We start from the raw sequence: 17,347 nt of genomic DNA, 5'->3' as shown, positions 1-17,347 counted from the left end.
TTACACTTTCCGGAAGGAACTTCTGGGGGAAATATCGGGCATCAGCATGAAGCAGAGACTTGGGACAAAAGCGCCATACTCTTCACTGGGTCCCAGGAAACCGCCCATCCTGATGTTCGGCCGCCTCTGCACCTCTAGGGGAGTGAAGCCCTGGTCACCTCCCCATGCCGAACTCACATGAGGCACAGGAGCAAGTGGCTTCATTCACTGCCCAAACATCCACTGGGTACCTTTTCTGGGGCTGGCCCATAGTAGCTACTGGACACCCCAAGATGAATAAGAAAGACATAGCTCCTTCCCTCAAGGGGCACAAAGGCTGGTGGAATCGCTTTAAATGAGTGAGATTAGTGTCATAACATGGGCAGGACGCAGGGACAACGGGGCATTTTACAGACCAGCGCTGTCCAAGACAGCAGTCATGAGCCACATGCAGCTACTGAGCACTTGATGTACTGCCTGTCCCAATGGAGATGTGCTGTAGGTGTCAAATACACATCAGATTTCAAAGACTTAGCATGAAAACACAAACATAAAATATACTAATATATTTTTTATTGACTAAATATGGAAATAATCATTTTTAGTACACTGGGTTAAATTTTAAATATTATTAAACTTAATTTCACCTGTTTTCTTTTTCCTTTTCAAAATATGGCTGCTGAAAATTTCAAATGACATAATGTGACTTATATTATGTTGCTAGTGGGCAGCACCATTCTAGAAGAACATTTCACCAGAGCTTGGAGGGGAAAGAAAAAAATCAGAGCTTCCTGGAGGAGGTTTCTTGCATGCAAATAAAAAAATCAACATTGACTGGGCATCTTGCCATGTGCCTGGGATTCTATATATTTTCTAATTTAATCCTTAATAACTGAACCACAAGCACTTTATTCCTGTTTTACAAACAAGGTCTCCAGTGCTCAAAAAGGTTCAGCCATGTGCCTCAGATCTCAGAGTAACTAGTGTGAAGATGGGGTGGAAACTCCCCCGACATCTGCATGGTCCATCAGACCCACAGACTCTAATGGGAAAGGAAGATGCGTGCTGCCGCCACCCTCTCACCCCCGATGTCTCTCCTACGGTCAGTTTCAGAACAAGCCAGGGCTTTGTTTCAGTTCTATCCATTCTGACAAGGTTAAAATCCAATTGGCTGAGAAGCTAGTTGAGTTGTGTCATTTACAGAAAAATCAAATTATGTGGAGGCCTCTTATAATTGAGGGTAATTCAGGAAATAACTTTCTGAAAATGGCAGATTGTACAGCTGTGTTACCATGTGGAAATTGCTGAGGTCATTTTGTCACTTGAATGCCCTTCTCCAGTTTAAATATGTCAGATTATATTCATACAGACTGACACAGAAAAACTCCATTAGCACATTGAGCTTACTATCCAGATTTGAATATATTGGATCAAATTAGGCTTGATCCTGAAACCTCTGTTTCTGAAGCAGAACAACTGCCTATAAAGAAAGCTTGAGTTAAATGTGGACTAATCAATGAGATCAATGCTTTCACATGAACACAACCCAGAGATGAGGTCTTATTTAGCAACCATTACAGAGTACCTAACTAGGCATTGGGAGTATAACAGACATGCCCATGGGAGACTTTTAAAATATGAAAGCTGCATCTGCACATTTTATAGAATATAGGTTTAGTGAACATATATGTAACACACACACACACACACACACACACACAGAGAGGCACTCATGGCTTTATAAATCAGTGTATCAAGCTTGCTGATCAACACAGACTCTGCTAGAAACAAATGAAGCAAAATTGTTACGAAGTACTCATAATGAAGATAGCTAGTAGCTTCCAGGCAAGAGGAAATCATCCATCTTATTATTATTCAACAAAACTCCAAATGTGCATGTGCAAAATGTCTGAGCCTATATTACAGAGCACAGCAAGGGCCCAGACCCGTAAGAAAATTCCCAGGTTACCTAACTCCATCCAGACAATGAGTGGCTACTGATTAACACCAACTCTGACCTTGGCACTGTCCTAGGTGCTTTTTATACAGAATTCTGAATCTCACAAACCTGCAAGACTGGTATCAAGCTCTGATTTTACAGATAGCCAAGGCTTGAACAGGGTAAGTGACTGCCCCAGGTCATACAGATGGGCTGGGACTCCCCAGTTCCTTCAGGCATCCAATCCTTTCCTCTAAAGCCAAATTGTGTTTGACTGTCATGTCCCCTGGCTTGACTGGAAATCCTTCCTGGCTTCACTGGAAATCTGACCGGGAAGCTTCCCTGGTTCAAGAATAATGAATCCACTAGCCACGGTGAAAGAGGTAGTTCACTGTCCGCGGTTTTTTGCAATGGGCCTCGCTAGTCTGTTGTAATTTGCAATTAATAATGAAGCATTCTCCCACCAAGTACTGTGTGTAAGATCAGGTTAATGTAATATTTCATCTTTGCCAGCCAGCTGCCAAGCTGGCAGTAAGCATTATCTTTGCATAAGGAGTCGATCTATAACCAAATCAATTAATCCCTCTTTGGCTGGTAGACAGCTGCTGAGTCAAAGAAGATAATTAGACGAACTCGTCATTTACCAGGTGGTTGGTAATGAAGGGATTAATTGACCAGAGTAGGGGACAGTACAATGTCTGCTCTTTCATGCCTTCCCCAGCATATGTGACCACTCAGCATCATTCTTCCTGAATAGCATTCAAAAGGCAGAGGGCCCTTCTCATTCCATGCTCATTTCTATGATTGTAACTGATCCTTCAGAAATGTCCATCTGACGCCTGGCCTGGAGCAAGTCTGAGTTCTCCTTCTTACTGGCTCAAGACAGAAGTGGCTCAAGGGTCCCTTTCACAGGGCTCCTCCCAATACTTTGGCTGAAGACTTGGCATCTTGGATTGGCCCACATGCTGCTGGCTGGGTGTCTAGCACTACAGGCATCGGACCCACAAACCTACAAATGGAGTAGATGAGGGACAATGATCTCTGTGTCCTAGTGGAAAACACGGACACAGAACCTTCATATAGAAAGACAGTAGAAACTACGTAGAGTGAACAACCTCAGCATATATGCTTTGAGTTGCTTTTCACATTATGGGTTATGTCCTGCATTGCGACTATCTGGGGTTGGTGTCATGTGGGTGGTAAAAAGAGTTTACCAAGAGAATTGTAGGTAAAGAAAGGCAGATTTATTAGAAAAAGCATGAAAACACATTGCAAGGGAGCAATGGGCAGGCCAGCAAGAGAGGAACTGACTGCAAGTAGGCAAAGGCTTGCTGGAGATTTTATAGGATGGTGCTTGTGCTGTGTGCTGAAGAGGGCTTTGTGCAGTACTGATAACGCCAAGGTTTTAGTGAACTAACTTGCATTTTTCTATCAGCCTGGGGTTCTGGTGATAGGTGGGTGCAGGAAGATGGCGAGTTATTTGCACAGGAGGACTATGTGTCCTGGAACAGGAAGAAAGGCAGATATATAGCTTATCTGCTTTCTCTTTTTGTTTTCCCTTGGTCCTGCCAGCCTGCTTCTCCCTCCCTAAATTCGCAAGTTATAGGTTATCTTAGAATCAAAGACTTTTAGGACAAGGGAGTAGGGGGTGCTTAAAGACCCTCCAACTCAGGGCTTCCAAATCCTGGCTACCCATCAGAATCACTTAAGGAGCTTTGAAAAATATCAACACCCCAGCCCTAACACAGACCAATAAAATCAGAATCGCCAGCGGTGAGGCCTGCGCACTCGTCATTTCCCAAAATCTCCCAGAGTGGTCCTAATATAAGGACCACAGGCTTGAGAAACACTGATCCAGTCTAACCCCTTCATTTTATAGATGACAATGCTGAGGCCTGGAAGGGGACATTACCTGCCCTGGAGAAGCCCCACAGTTAGCAAGTGGCCGAGTCAAAAGGAGAAGCTAGGTCATAAGATGCACGCCAGTTTTTGTGGACCCCTCGTGACCTCCAACCCTGCCAATAGGTAAAGACCAGATGGATTGGAAATGACCAGAATGGCAGACATGACCCAATCCACATGCTACCAACCTGCCACTCCTGCCTCCTCTCCGATCCGCCCCTGGCATCACCTTCACTCCAGCCACAAACCCCTCACAGTTCTCTGAATGTGCCATGGACTGTCTCCCTGTGGCCTCACTGATGTTCCCTATTCTGTGATGCTATCTCTCTTCTTTAACATGGGGAAGTCTGCTGTGTCTTCAGAGACCAGACTCAAATCCTGTATAAAGGCCCCCACTGTGCACTGCCACTCAGAGGCTAACCATTCACTCCTGATTCTCTCATAACTTTGCAAAAAGCTTCTGTTATATACCGCTTATCAGGTTACATGACCTAGGTGCCTCTCCTCCCCACGCCCTTTTCCTCTGTTTATTCTACAAGTGTCCAGTGAAGGAACAAATTTTGTCAAGCATTGCTGAAAATGCTATTTAGGTTGGGGCTAAGAGAGTCCCCCGCAACTGCCCCAACAACCTTTGGACTATTACAAGCTTTTATCTAAAACATTCAACGAAATCAATGAGCCCAGCTTCCAAATGTCACCAAGATGCTCTATCCCATGGCAGAATTCTCAGGGGTGACTCCTGTTCTGACAGCTCCAGCCAGGAGACAAATCAGGTTCAGTAAGCAAAAAATAAATCTGCAACTTTTATTTTTATATATATATATATACATATATGTATTTTTTTTTGAGACAGAGCCTCACTCTATCACCCAGGCTGGAGTGTAGGGGCATGATCTCGGCTCACTGCAACCTCTGCCTCCCAGGTTTTCCTGCCTCAGCCTCCCGAGTAGCTGAGATTACAGGCACAAGCCACCATGCCTGGCTAATTTTTGTATTTTTGGTAGAGACGAGGTTTCACTATGTTGCCCAGGCTGGTTTAGAACTCCTGATCTCAGGTGATCCGCCCACCTCAGCCTCCCAAAGTGCTGGACTACAGGCGTGAGCCACTGTGCCCGGCCTGTAATTGTTTACAACTATTGTCCATTCCATGCTATTCCAGAAGTCCTGGCCCCTGCTTTTGTGAATTTTGCAACTGGTCCTGAGCACACCTCAGGTCTCAGCTTGAGTCACTGGGAAAGAGAATCTCAAGGAAGCATTTTTTCACCCGGGAAAAATAAAGCACTAGCCTCTCCTCATCCTGCAACCTATCCAGGCTACATAGGCCTGGCTTTCCCATTCAGGAGCTGTGTGATTGGCACATTGCTCAACCCTCTGAGCCTCAGTTAACTTACCTAAAAAACGGTGTTACTGGAGACCTTCCTCTTCAGGTTGTTGTAAAGATTCCATGAGACATGTGTGAAAAATATGTAGAATGGTCATTGGCATGTATTATACATTTAGTAAATAGTAATTTGTCTTCCTTCTTCTCTCTCATCCTTCTTTCCTTCTGACCACCTTCCTTCTCCCTCCTCATCCTCCTCCCCATCCTGCTTCCTGGAGTCTAACTGATGGAGAAATAAGTTTGCTTTAGCACCCTGAAGACTTGACCAATGAGGAGTCACCATGTAACAGAGATTTCAGTGGGGCCTCCAAGATCTTGTCATTCTCAGTTTTCCTGGAGCCTTCCCCCCCCCGCCCCCAGAGAGTTCCCCAGAATTCCTCTAAATCCCTTGAACACTGTTTGGTCCTCAGAGACCCCTAGAACAATTGGATCTGCTGTGCCCTATGCAAACCTCCTAGACCCAGTGCTTATAAATTCACGGTCAGCCCTGTGCTGTGTGTCTCTCCCCTTGGAACATGGTAATCACAGAGCAAGTGTAAATGCTAAAGAAAGAAGCAAGAAGGGCAGGGCTGAACCACATGAGTGATGTTGTGAAGATTTCAGGGAACCCACGAGAGGACCAGGAGGTAGGCGGGGCAGAAGGACAAGCTGTCTCACCCTAGCTGGCATTTAGGGGAAATTAGGCCCTATTAATGGCTGACAATGCAGCTCTGCCCTGTGCCTCTGAACTGAGCCAGAGCGGCCCGCAGATGTGCTCGGCCCACAAATATGCAGTTGACACCTCTTGAACTTTCGGTGACTTGATTCCAGCTGATCTGATCGGCAATTACATTTTATTTTGGGGCCAAGGAAACAGCAGAGAACCAGGAAAATTATAAGACATCAGAGTACAGTTTTTCTAAGAATATCAACTCCAAACTTTTTTTAACCAATTGTTGTTTTATTGGTTAGGGGTTTGCAAGGCACTAAAACAAGAAAACCTTGGACACTAAAATAAAAAACTCTGTACACTAAAATCAGATTATAGCCAATTTCCCAATATTATAGCCAATTTTCCCAGTTTATAGCCAAAATTCCCCAATTTTCCCAACCCTTTGTCCAGTGAAAATCTGGGTTTGATTTTTTTTTTATTTTTTTTTTGGAGAGGGGATGGGGTAATTCCCACCAAGATAACTTTGCTAGTAACAGCAAGTACAGCATAGAGGTAAAGAAATTTAGATTGGTAGTTTGTTTTTGGGTTGAATTTCACTCTGTTTCTTACTAGTTATGTGGCCTTGGATAAGTTGTATGAAGTTATTGGCCTCAGTCACCCCATCCATAAAATGGGGATATAAAACCTAGCTTGGGGCTTATTATTACAAGGATTAGACAAGATGTTTATAAGCATCTAGATAGTATCTGGCCTACGGTGCTGGTAACAGAGTAACTAAGATGGTGTCTTCTTGCCATGATGTTGGTTTCTTATCACCTAAAATAAACAGTTCCTGTTTTCACCATTATATATCAAGCCCAAATAAGCAGTCAGTACAGAAAACGGAAACGCCAGCTCGGGGAGCAGTTTGGTTTCTAGCAACTAGAGGGTTTGTCATCTGCCTCAGTGATAACATCATTCCAGGCTCAGCAGCTTCAACAGCTTGGCTGGTAGGGAAATACAAGAAACTGCAACATAGCCCAATCAGGTGCAAAGTTTGTAAATGGCTCATGGACACAAAACCAACTAAACTCAATAGAAGCTCTCACTCCCTTCTCTCCTCAACTCCCTGGCCCACAGCAGCCCAAATGATCACCAAGACAGTTTCTCTGAAAAGTGCCACTTACTGAACTTGCGTGGGATGGAACATAATTGCAGCTTGTAAAGGAAACCAGCCTAAGAAAAAACATCCCGAGGAAACGAGGTGATTTTCCTGCAGCTACATTTCCCTGGTTGCTGGCTAATGGGGCCAGACAACTTGCCCAAGAAGTCCTTGAGGGAGGACGGTGACTCACCCACCTACGCCCTCCCCAATGCCTCCTGGAGCTGCTCTCCAGCCCCAGCTTCCCTCCCAAGTCCCAGGCTACTGCTCAATAGGCCTGTCATCCAGACAATGCTCAGAACACTACCGGAAGGAAGAGAGGGCCCCTACCCAGGACAGGCATCTCTTCTCTGACTGGTTTACAATGGGACCAAGCAGGGTCTGCCTCGCCAGTCAACTCATTCCCCTCAACCCTGAGCTCAGAGTTACCAGCCACAAAAGGCTAAGCACACACCCTCTCCACCCTTTTGTGCCCAGCGCCTAGTGCTAAGCTGCTAAGCTACTAAGCTGTATGTTCCTAGGCACATGTAACAGCACATGAAGAAATGAATGGAAAAAAGGAGTGAATGAACCCATGAAGGAGCAAACTCCACAGGAAGCTCCAAGCAAGACACATCACCACGTGCAACACTGCAAGGCAGGTATTATTCATGCCACATTATAAATCAAGGAAAGAAATCTCAGAGAGGTTAAGTAAACACCCCATAGTCACATAGCTAAGAAACGATGAAACTAGGCTTTGAACCCAGGTCTGACTCCTAAGTCAAGGCTTCTGATATGGAAGCCACCCTCCTGACCACAAAAATGACAAATCGTACCAACAGAGCCCCTGACACATCAGAATTATTTCATCCTCCCAACATTCCAGGGAGAGTTTTAGGTAGGAAAACTGACCCCTAAAGAGAACTCATCATATATTCAGGGTTGCACAACTAGTTAGAGATGAAGCCGGGATTTGAACCTGGACTTTCATGTTTTGAATCACAAGTATTTGAGAGCCCTGTGTTAGGTACTGAGGAGCCAACAGTGAACAGGACAGACGCAGTCCATGGACCTTCCATCCACAGGGGCGGTGACTTCAGAAATAGCTTTTCCCATGACACCATATGTTACCCATAAAATTTGCAGCAGTGTTTCGGCAGTTTTGTTTTGAAGGAGAAAATGATCTGAGAACAGAGGATATCAACAAAAAGATGGGAATGATTTGCATCTGAGGAGCCTGTGTTGTTTTCGACACGGGTTACCAGAAATCCCATCCTTTGTTGAAGCACAGTTCTGCCTCTTCCTTAGGACAGGGTGTGTGTGGACAGACTGGGAGACCTGCCTATAATATGCAGATTTTTTGGGCACCAAAGGGAACCCAACTATCAAATTCCCTACTGAGTCACCATGAAACCCAGTACAGGAAGCCTCAGGCAATACTGACTTGGCAATTAATGGGCTAATCTGGCCAAGTCACACCTCAAGACAGGGCATGAGTTAACCTAATTAGGCCACCTGATGCATAAATTCAGTGGTCTATTTTTCCAGAAGGGAGTGCAGGTGAGAGATTGGGAAGGGGGGTAGGGGGTATCAGATAGTTCTCAAGTGCATCCCTTTGCAAGAGTTCTAAAAATTCGACACCTTTGAGGCCCATGCATTATCTTCCTCCACCAGGTACCTTGGTCCAAAGAAGTATCAAATTTAGTCAGAGACTGTAGCCAAAGCAGTACATTTTTCCCTCTTTTTCTACAGCTATCGAAGGTCCACTGATGCTGCGGCTAGTTGTTCACGTACCAGTTCTGGGCACCAAGTGCTAATTAATGTTCTTACAAAAAGATCAGCCCCAGAGTCTCCACATCAAGACCCACACACACCACTGAGGCTGTTGCCATGGCAACCAGGCCTCCTAACTTTGCACTAGCTTTCCACAGAAGACACTTTTCCTTGGTTGGAGCTTTTTTTTGCTCAAAGAGGAGCTCTTTTCATAATTGATGGCACAGAGGCCACGTTTGCTGCCTCATTAAACTAACGAGTTAGATTTACTGAGGCAGTCACTTAGCAAAAGGTCCCTGCTCACAAGGGAGTTTGCCAAACTGGCACGGTGAGGTGGGGCATCACCGGGCTTTAATATGTGGTATGTGGGAGTGGGTGTCAAGTGTACCCATGTGCAACTCTTCCTCTGGGGATACCAAAGGGAAGACTGCACAGCCTCACTGGACCTTTAATTCCCAAGTCCCATTGCTTAGACTTGAGACTGTGTTAATCTCAGGAGTTCAAACCCTGGGCAGGTCTGAATGCTTAGCACTAAACCTAGGCATTTCTCTAATTCTAAACATCCCCTGCTAGAATTTTTCAGAGATGCTACATAAAAAAGGGTGACGAAGAAAGCAACCACTGAAGGTAAAATGCCAGGCTGTGAAAGGAAGTTTTAAATCCCCCAAAGACCACAATTTTGGAGTTTTTAGTATCCATCCCCACCAAGACAAATAAAAATAAAAATAAAAAAATCACATGCTGACAGAGTGCTCGAAGCTTACCTGGATTGGGTTGTACAGTTCCTGCAGGGGGCTTCGGGACCCCTTCCGGCAGCAGATGTCCACACCAAAGGGATTCCTCCGCATGACTGAGGAAAGAAAGTGAAGGCTCATCAGAAACAAGCAACAAAGATTTGTTGTCTGACAAAGAAAAAGGCAGAGAGTAGGGAAGAAGAAACAGGCAGGAAAGAAAGAGAAAACCAGCTTCTAGCAAAGGAAGATTTCCACACTGTCCCTTCTCCAACAGCACAGCTGCCGTCTGTCTTCCCAACATTCAGGCATCTCCACACCCAGAAGACTAAAAAGTCTCCCCAGCAAGTGTTTTAAGAAAACAGGACAGGCATCTAAAGCTCATTGAAATGAAACCACTTACAAAAGATAGCATAATGGCTGCTTCAAGACAGCAAGTTCTACCCAGCACCAGGCTTGGTAACACATTTTAAGATTCCGCAGACTTCTCCAGCAACAGTCAATGACCTTTTATTCCTTGGCCCTGGAAGCTGGGCTTCTGAGAACGGGCAGGTCCTTCCCCAGGAGGCTCCTCCCACTGGATAGGTCAAGGCCCAGCCTCCCCAAAGCCGCTCCTAAATTATGTTACTTTTAGTGAAAATATCAGCATGAAGCAGAAAAGACAAGAGTTTACGGTTCCAGACAGAGATGGTACTTACAATTAATAAAAGAGGAGGAATTAAGTGAACTCCTCAAAACCCACCAACATTGAAGCCACCAAGAGCTCTTTTTAAATGGCAATGAATTCTTTCTTTTTCATTCTTCTTGTTCACTCTGTGCAGCCCCTCATGCATCGTGTAATGCATAGTCATAGGCTTGATCATTATTTGTTGGAGGGAGGAGGAAGGAGGAAGGGAGGGATGAAATGGGGAGAGAGGGAAGGAAGGAAGGAAAAAAGGAAGGTAGGAGGGAAGGAAAGAGAGCAGTAGAGAGGGAGAGAAGGAAGGAGGGAAGGAGGAAAGGAGAAGCAAAGGGAGGGGAGCAAGTGAAGGAAGGAAGGGAAGGGAAGAAGGAGAGAGGAAAAGAGGGAGGAAAGGAAGGAGGTAAGGAAAAAAGGAAGCAGAGAAGGAGGAAGGAGGGAAGAAGGGAGGGAAGGAAGAAAGGAAAGAAGGAGAGAGGGAAAAAAGAGAGATGAGGGAAGAATAAATGGGGCTTTCTTCTCAAGTACGAGGCAGTTTTCTTATGGTTTGAGGTGCAACAGTGGCATGAGTGGAACAAGGAAAACTAGATCCTTTCATGAGCCTAAAGAATTCACCTGCTCCACAGAGGCAATGAATGGACAGCAGGACATTCCCTGGAACAGACAGCCTGGGTTTCAATACTGAATCTACCACTACCAGCTGTGTGACCTTAGGAAAACTACCTAACCTCTCTGTGTCTCTGCTTCTTTGTCTGAAAAATGGGAATGAGAGGGGCATCTAACTTCCTGGGATGGATGTGAAGATTAAATGAGTAACTACTATGTGCAGAATGCTCAAAACTGTGCCTGGCCAAAAGCCAGAGTTTAAAAGTATTGGTGACAAATTTCAGAAGCTATTTTAGATCCCCCTGGGAGGAAGGCGGGAACTTCTCTATTCGTGGCTATCAAGGGGCCTGATGAGGAGTGACCAGACCTCAAGCAGGGTGCAGCTCAAATGACTGGGAGGACTGGCTGCAGGGGGTAAGCCCAGGGACCTCTGCTCAGAAGTCAATCTGAGGTCAGGAAAGGGAGGAGAGTCATCCACAAGCAGCTGATGACATCTGGAAGGTCTCCGGAGGAACAACTACTGCTCAGGTGAGCCTCCGTTGACTTGTCACTTTGAGCCACATGGAAACTCTGAAAGTCAATCATCAATGCCCAGAAACAAGATGCCATGTTTTCTCTTTCCTTTTCCTTGACTTCCTAGGGCAGGGGTCAGCAAAATTTTCTGTAAGGGGCCAAACAGTATTTAGGCTTTGCACCCTGCAGTCTCTGTCATAACTCTTCTGCAGGGCTGTTGTGGTGTGAAAGCCTCCCCAAACGATACAGAAATGAATGGGTGTGGCTGGGCGCCAACGAAACTTCACTGATGAACAGGGAAATCTGGGAAAATGTCATCTCATTTTCGTGTGTCAGAAAATATTATTCTTCTTTTGAGTTTTTTCCACCAATGAACAAAAATGGGCAGTGGGCCAGATTTGGCCCTTGGGCTAGAGTTTGCCAACCCCTGCCCTAGAGAACTGCCCCAGGTCTTCTTGGGGTCAGTAGTACAAGCTCCAAACATAGCTACATGCCCACAGTCTTCCCTGGGGAGGCGGGAATCGCAGGCAAATGTCAATACATTAAAGCCATTAGAATTTGATCAGGCTGTACAGAGAAACACTGGTTCTTTGTTCCTCCAGTTGCCCCAAGAAGAGCAAAAAAAAATTCTTATGTTGTGTTTTTCTTTAATTTATGACTTCATTTTTCATTTCCACCAAAAAGGAGGTAAACTGTTAAATGCATGCAAGTTGCCCTTGGTGCACAATGACATAGCAACACTTCGGAGAAGTAAAAACAGCCATAAAACTCGTAAAATTATGCCCACGCCGGGCAAGATTAAATTCTCCCTATGGCGGCAGACGGGCTCATCGAGGCCCATGGCTCCGGGACCGCCGCGGTGAAAAACCTACCATGGAATCCATTAAAAGTCTGCTTTTATGGGGGGCAGTATTATTTAATTGGTTTATTTTTCTAATACAAGGCCTTTAAAATGCTTTGACCGTGTGGGGCCTGAACCTTGGGTTCTTTGCCCACAGCCATCAGCCCTGCCCGTGACTTCACTGGGTGCCATGGGAACCGGCCTTGGCTCCCCAGACCACAAAAGCTAAAGGGGCCTTGTGCGCCTTTTATGGGAATGATAACAACCCCACCGTTTCTGGAGTGCTCACTGTGCAACAGGCAGTCGGTGCAGTGTGATCCTTCCCACGGTGAAGGAAGTACCTGCATTTTACAGATAACCCCTCCGCGCCTCCCTTAGCTGCAGGCGCTTGGCCAAGGTCAAGGCCATGTCAGTGGAAAGAAGCCAAGCTGAGCCTCGAGACTGACAGGCGCTGCCCAACCTGTGAGCCGAGGGTCACCTCCCAACTCAGCTAGGCCAGCCGGCCACGAGGATACAGACCACTGAGTCAAGGCCCACCCTGCCCACCAGGGTGGGAGGCTTGGGCCAGCACTTTATCTCTCCCCAAGAGGAAAGGAGCCAGACGACTCAGGAGGGGCCCAGTGATCTGTAGAAGGATGAGAAGCAGAGTCAAGAAAAGATAAAGTTCCCCAAATCCTCCGTGTCATGTTCCAAAAACTAGAGTTTCTCAACGTGCGCTCTACTCACTTTCCCCATCATATTGCTTGTTCAAAAAGCAGATTTCTGGGCACATTCCTGGGCTTCATCCCAGAGTTGCTGAATCAGAAGGAAGGGGAGATGGAAGGTAAGGCCCAGGAATCTGCATTTTAATAAGATTTCCCCACCATGGGGAAGAGAGGTACAAATTATACTCTTTATGCTTTCTGATTCTTGAGCACCCAATTATAGGATAAACAATTTCCACACAACCTGGCTCCATCTACCTCAGAAGACACCGTAGCATCTATAATAAGAGCTGTAGAGCATCTCCTGCTGCTAATGTTGCGCGAAGGTCCGGACCCTCCCTGGAAGCTGAGCCCCACTGTACCCTCTCAGGTTTGGACCACAGGGGCTTTTGGTTTCCAGTTTCCACAAATGATTTCTGGGCTAGTCATATGCAAATGGTAACAATGAGGACCTACTCTGTTGCCTGGGCTGCAAAGGAAGGACCAGCAATTATGCACATGAGTATATTCACCCCACATGTATCTTACAAGTGGCGTTAGGGAAGTTTGAGTAACCAAGGCCCAGACGGTGGCAGCTAACGTTTAGAGGGCACCAATGCTTCACCAAGCAGTTCACATATTTAATCCCCACAACAGTCCCATGGCGCGGGTACTACTACCATTCTCACTTTACTGATGAGAATACCGAGGCACGCACGGCAGGGTTAGGTAACTTGCCTAGGTCTCATGACTAGAAAGAGGTGGAGACAGAATTCTGCCTTAGACAGCCCATGGTCTCAGCTGCCACACTGGGTCACCTCTTCACTGACAGGTAAGTCAAACATCTCCACAGTCTCCTCCTGGCCTGAGACCTGGTTGGCTGGCCACTTCTAGGACAAGTCCAAAACACAATAGGATTCATCAAAATGCTGTGATGGCAAACCATTAATTAATGGTTTTATTACACTCGTTCATTTGACAAGTTTTTATCAAGCACCTACGATGTGCGGGGCACCTCGCCAGGCACTGGGTTTGGGGGATAGAGCCTCTCTCTAACCTATTCATGTTGTTGCTGTGGTGCTTGGCACGTAGTAGGTACTCAAAAGATTTATGAATGATAGAAGATTTAACACTTCCTTTAAGAGCATCAGAGAGGTTTGGTTCTTGCTATATAAGGAGAAAACTGCCAGTAGCATTAGGCTACAGTTATTTTTTTTTCCTTTGAAAAATGAAAGGTCTGATGATCAAAAGTCCCACAAAAGAAATCCCTGAGGCCCTGAGGACATTTAACGGCAGCCTTCTGCTGTCCACCCCGCCCACTGGGAGTTTTATTTAGCCACAACACTTGTTTTCTCCTCTCTAAACTCAAATCAATGGGATTAAAGATTTTCTTTAAGAAATCTAATTAGCTCAATTTACACTATGATTTCTTGGACCCAAGAACAGTTCTATATCTCCCACGATACATAAATGAAGCTAAAATTAAACTCAAGCCGCTCGTGTTTGTTTCATTGTAATGAAGAGCACGTTGTTTTCAAGTGGACACTCCATTCCCAGTCTGCTAACTGAGAGCGGCCCACGGAGAGCTGGCTCAGGACAAAGGAATCAAGCCCACCTGGTTCTCTGGGCGACTCCCTGTGACCCCTCTCAGTGTTGCTGGAATGCAGGGGAGCTGCTGTATTGTTAATTCGGGTCTGAAGACATAGAACTGAAATACTGCAGGATCCTGAGTAGGAACTTGCCTCTCACGCATGTCCTAAAACCAAAGACATTTAGAATTCCAAGGGATTCGAGTATAGGCCAATCCCCTCGATTTACAAAAGAAACTCGGAGACCTTACACACTTGCCCAAAGTGCCCAGTGTAGCTAGCAGCAGAGCCAGGGCCGGAAGTTTACAAAATAAACTACCACATAGTGAGAATGTACCATGTATCTGATGCCTGACACAATGCTCAGCCTTTTCCTCACATTGTTTCATTGAATCCTCATAAAAAAACCCTTTAAGTTAGATGTAATAATGACATCATCTAGTCCCATTTTGCACTTGAGAAAACTGAAGCCCAGAGAGGTTAAGTAACCTGTCTGAGATCACACAGTCAGCAAGCAGCAAGGGCAAGTAGCAGATTGACAACCCATGTCTGTTTATTTCCAGCACTGGTGCTCTTCACCGTGCTGTCTCGAAAGGCAATAAAAGACGCTTTTACCCTTACAACTCCTACTATTTTTGGGCTGTCACTTCCCTCAACATTTCAAAATGAAGCACTGCTGTACTAAATCACCCAAGTCCAGATGGGTCTCTGCTCCTTCTGCTGGCAAAACAACTCTAATACTTGGTTGACTTCGGACACTTTCCAAATCTCCGGACTTGCTAACAGGCTGGGCATGATTCATCTGCTCCACACTTTGAGAGTGCAGAGCAGCAATGCAGTTGCAGAAACGTTTTTTCCAAATGCACAAATTCATGCTGGAGCCCTAGCAGTGTGGCCCAGCCCATCCGTCAAGACAGAACAGTGTCTGATTCAACCTCATCAAGTTAGAGGAGTGAGCAATACCCAGCTCCCTCAGAAAGAGCTGCTCCTGCAAAGACAGGCAATTCTGTTTTGCACCTGGGGGACCCAAAGTCAGCCCTCAAAGGACATTGAATCTCCCAGCTCTCCCTCATCCTCTTCTGAGGTCACTGTGATGAAACTAGAGTGACCAACCAGTCTAGTTTGCCTGGTCCAGGGAGATCCCCAGGATTCAGGACTTTGAGTGCTAAAACCAAGTAAGTTCCAGGCAAACCAAGATGAGTTGCTTACCCAGCAACACCCTTTGGAAGGAGAAGCTTCAACCAGAATTGGATTCAAGTCCTAGTTTTACCCATTAACTAGTCTTGGGACCTTGGGTCAACTTCCTAATCTCTGAAACTCAACTATGCAATGCAGTTAATAATGCCTGTATTATAAGGTGGTGGTGGGAATGAAATGAACATGTAAACTAGCCTGGTCCATGGCTAGTTCTGAGTGGACAGTCCACTCAAAAACTGTCCACGTGGAAAGCCACAGAGCTGGATCCCACCCCCAGCTCTGCCACCAAACTAAGATCCTCATTTTGAACAAGGTCTCCCTGGGCCTCCGTTTTCTCCTTGGTCAGGTGAAGAGGTTCAACCAGACGATCACTAAGTCCCTTCCAACTGTAAATTCCTAACTTCCAAACACAGGGCGGTGGGGCAGCTCCCTGTAGAACCGTGGGTTAAACAAGCCGTAGAATTGCTCAGGTTTGGGGAGTCAAGGTGGAAGGAGTGGTGGGTGGGGAGCAGTGAAACAGTAATTGGTGTGGGAGGAAAGAATCTGAGGCCAGGAGAGGCAGAGAACGCAAAAGCAACACCCAGCTGTGAGAAAAATCTCTACCTGGTTTACAATCCACCAGGGGTTTAAAAGCCCTGGTGGTGAGGTTTCTATCATTTTGTAATAATAACACAAAAATAGTGACATCCCCTCCAAAAAAACACCTTATATAGAACTGTGCGAACAATCTCTACCTGGTTTACAATCCACCAGGGTTTCAAAACCCCTGGTGGTGAAGTTTTTATCATTTTGTAATAATAACACAAAAACAGTGACATCCCCTCTAAAAAAAAAAACCTTATAAAGAAGCAGAGCTGGTAGTCTGTAGCTCAGTGGGGCACGGGCCACAGGGGTAGCTTTTAGGACAAACTCCTTGTCTCAGTAACCCAGCTGCAACCTGAAGCTCTCCCAGGAGGGAATCAGAGGTAGGGGATCTCAGAGTGGGAAGAATCTGACCTCTAACAGAGGCACCTTGAAGCTCTCCTTAGCAATGACTACCATTATTTTGAGTTCAGCACTGCCAACACTCTCCTTTTATTTTTATTTTATTTTTTATTTTTTTGAGACAGGGTCTTGCTCTGTCACCCAGGCTGGAGGGCAGTGGCCCAATCTCAACCTCTACCTCCCAGGCTCAACTGATCCTCCCACCTCAGCCTCCCCAGTGCCTGGGACTACAGGCATATGCCACCATGCCCAGATAATTTTTGCAATTTTTTTGTAGAAACAGTTTTGCCATGTTGCCCAGGCTGGTCTCGAACTCCTGCATTCAAGCAATCCTCCCACCTTGGTCTCCCAGAGTGCTGGGATTACAGGCGTGAGCCACCACGTCAAGCCCTACTCTCCTTTTAAATACAAAGGAAGAAACTTAGAACCCAAGTGCATTGTTTGAGTTGATTTCTGGAAGGAATACCAGAACTGGAGGAAAGAGAAGAAAAACCAAAATAAAATGGGGGACGGGGGAGAAGAGGGGGGAGAGTACTGAAGCCCGAAGGCTTCTACATCACAGTTTGGCTTAGACTTGGTTCAATCCTAAACCATTCTCATAAATATGAGAGGTAAACAGAAGCCAATAAGTCCTCCCGAAAACTACATGTGAAGCTAATCCATTCCAAGATTCAAAAATACCCAGGAACCTCTATCTCTGTGAGATTTCATTTTATTTCAAGGATCCTGTAGCTCTTTGAATCCAAACTCATGTTTGGAGTCTGAGGGTTTCTTA

The 17,347-nt window shown here is 45.8% G+C and overlaps 1 protein-coding gene across 2 annotated transcripts in view; it reads right to left on the bottom strand.

Annotated features, from left to right (window-relative positions):
• The window catches only part of CHST11 (carbohydrate sulfotransferase 11), a 308,317-nt gene that overhangs the window by 152,879 nt on the left and 138,091 nt on the right, over positions 1 to 17,347 (bottom strand). For both annotated transcript variants that reach the window (XM_055235477.2, XM_055235476.2), the window contains exon 2: positions 9,514 to 9,599. In XM_055235477.2, coding sequence (XP_055091452.1) covers positions 9,514 to 9,599 — 86 coding nt within the window. The remainder of the gene's footprint in view (positions 1 to 9,513; positions 9,600 to 17,347) is intronic.

The sequence above is a fragment of the Symphalangus syndactylus genome, chromosome 13 (genome assembly GCF_028878055.3).
Source record: "Symphalangus syndactylus isolate Jambi chromosome 13, NHGRI_mSymSyn1-v2.1_pri, whole genome shotgun sequence".
NCBI lineage: Eukaryota > Metazoa > Chordata > Mammalia > Primates > Hylobatidae > Symphalangus > Symphalangus syndactylus.
The sequence above is the reverse complement of the archived record's forward strand: the minus strand, read 5'-3'. Positions and strand labels throughout refer to the sequence as shown.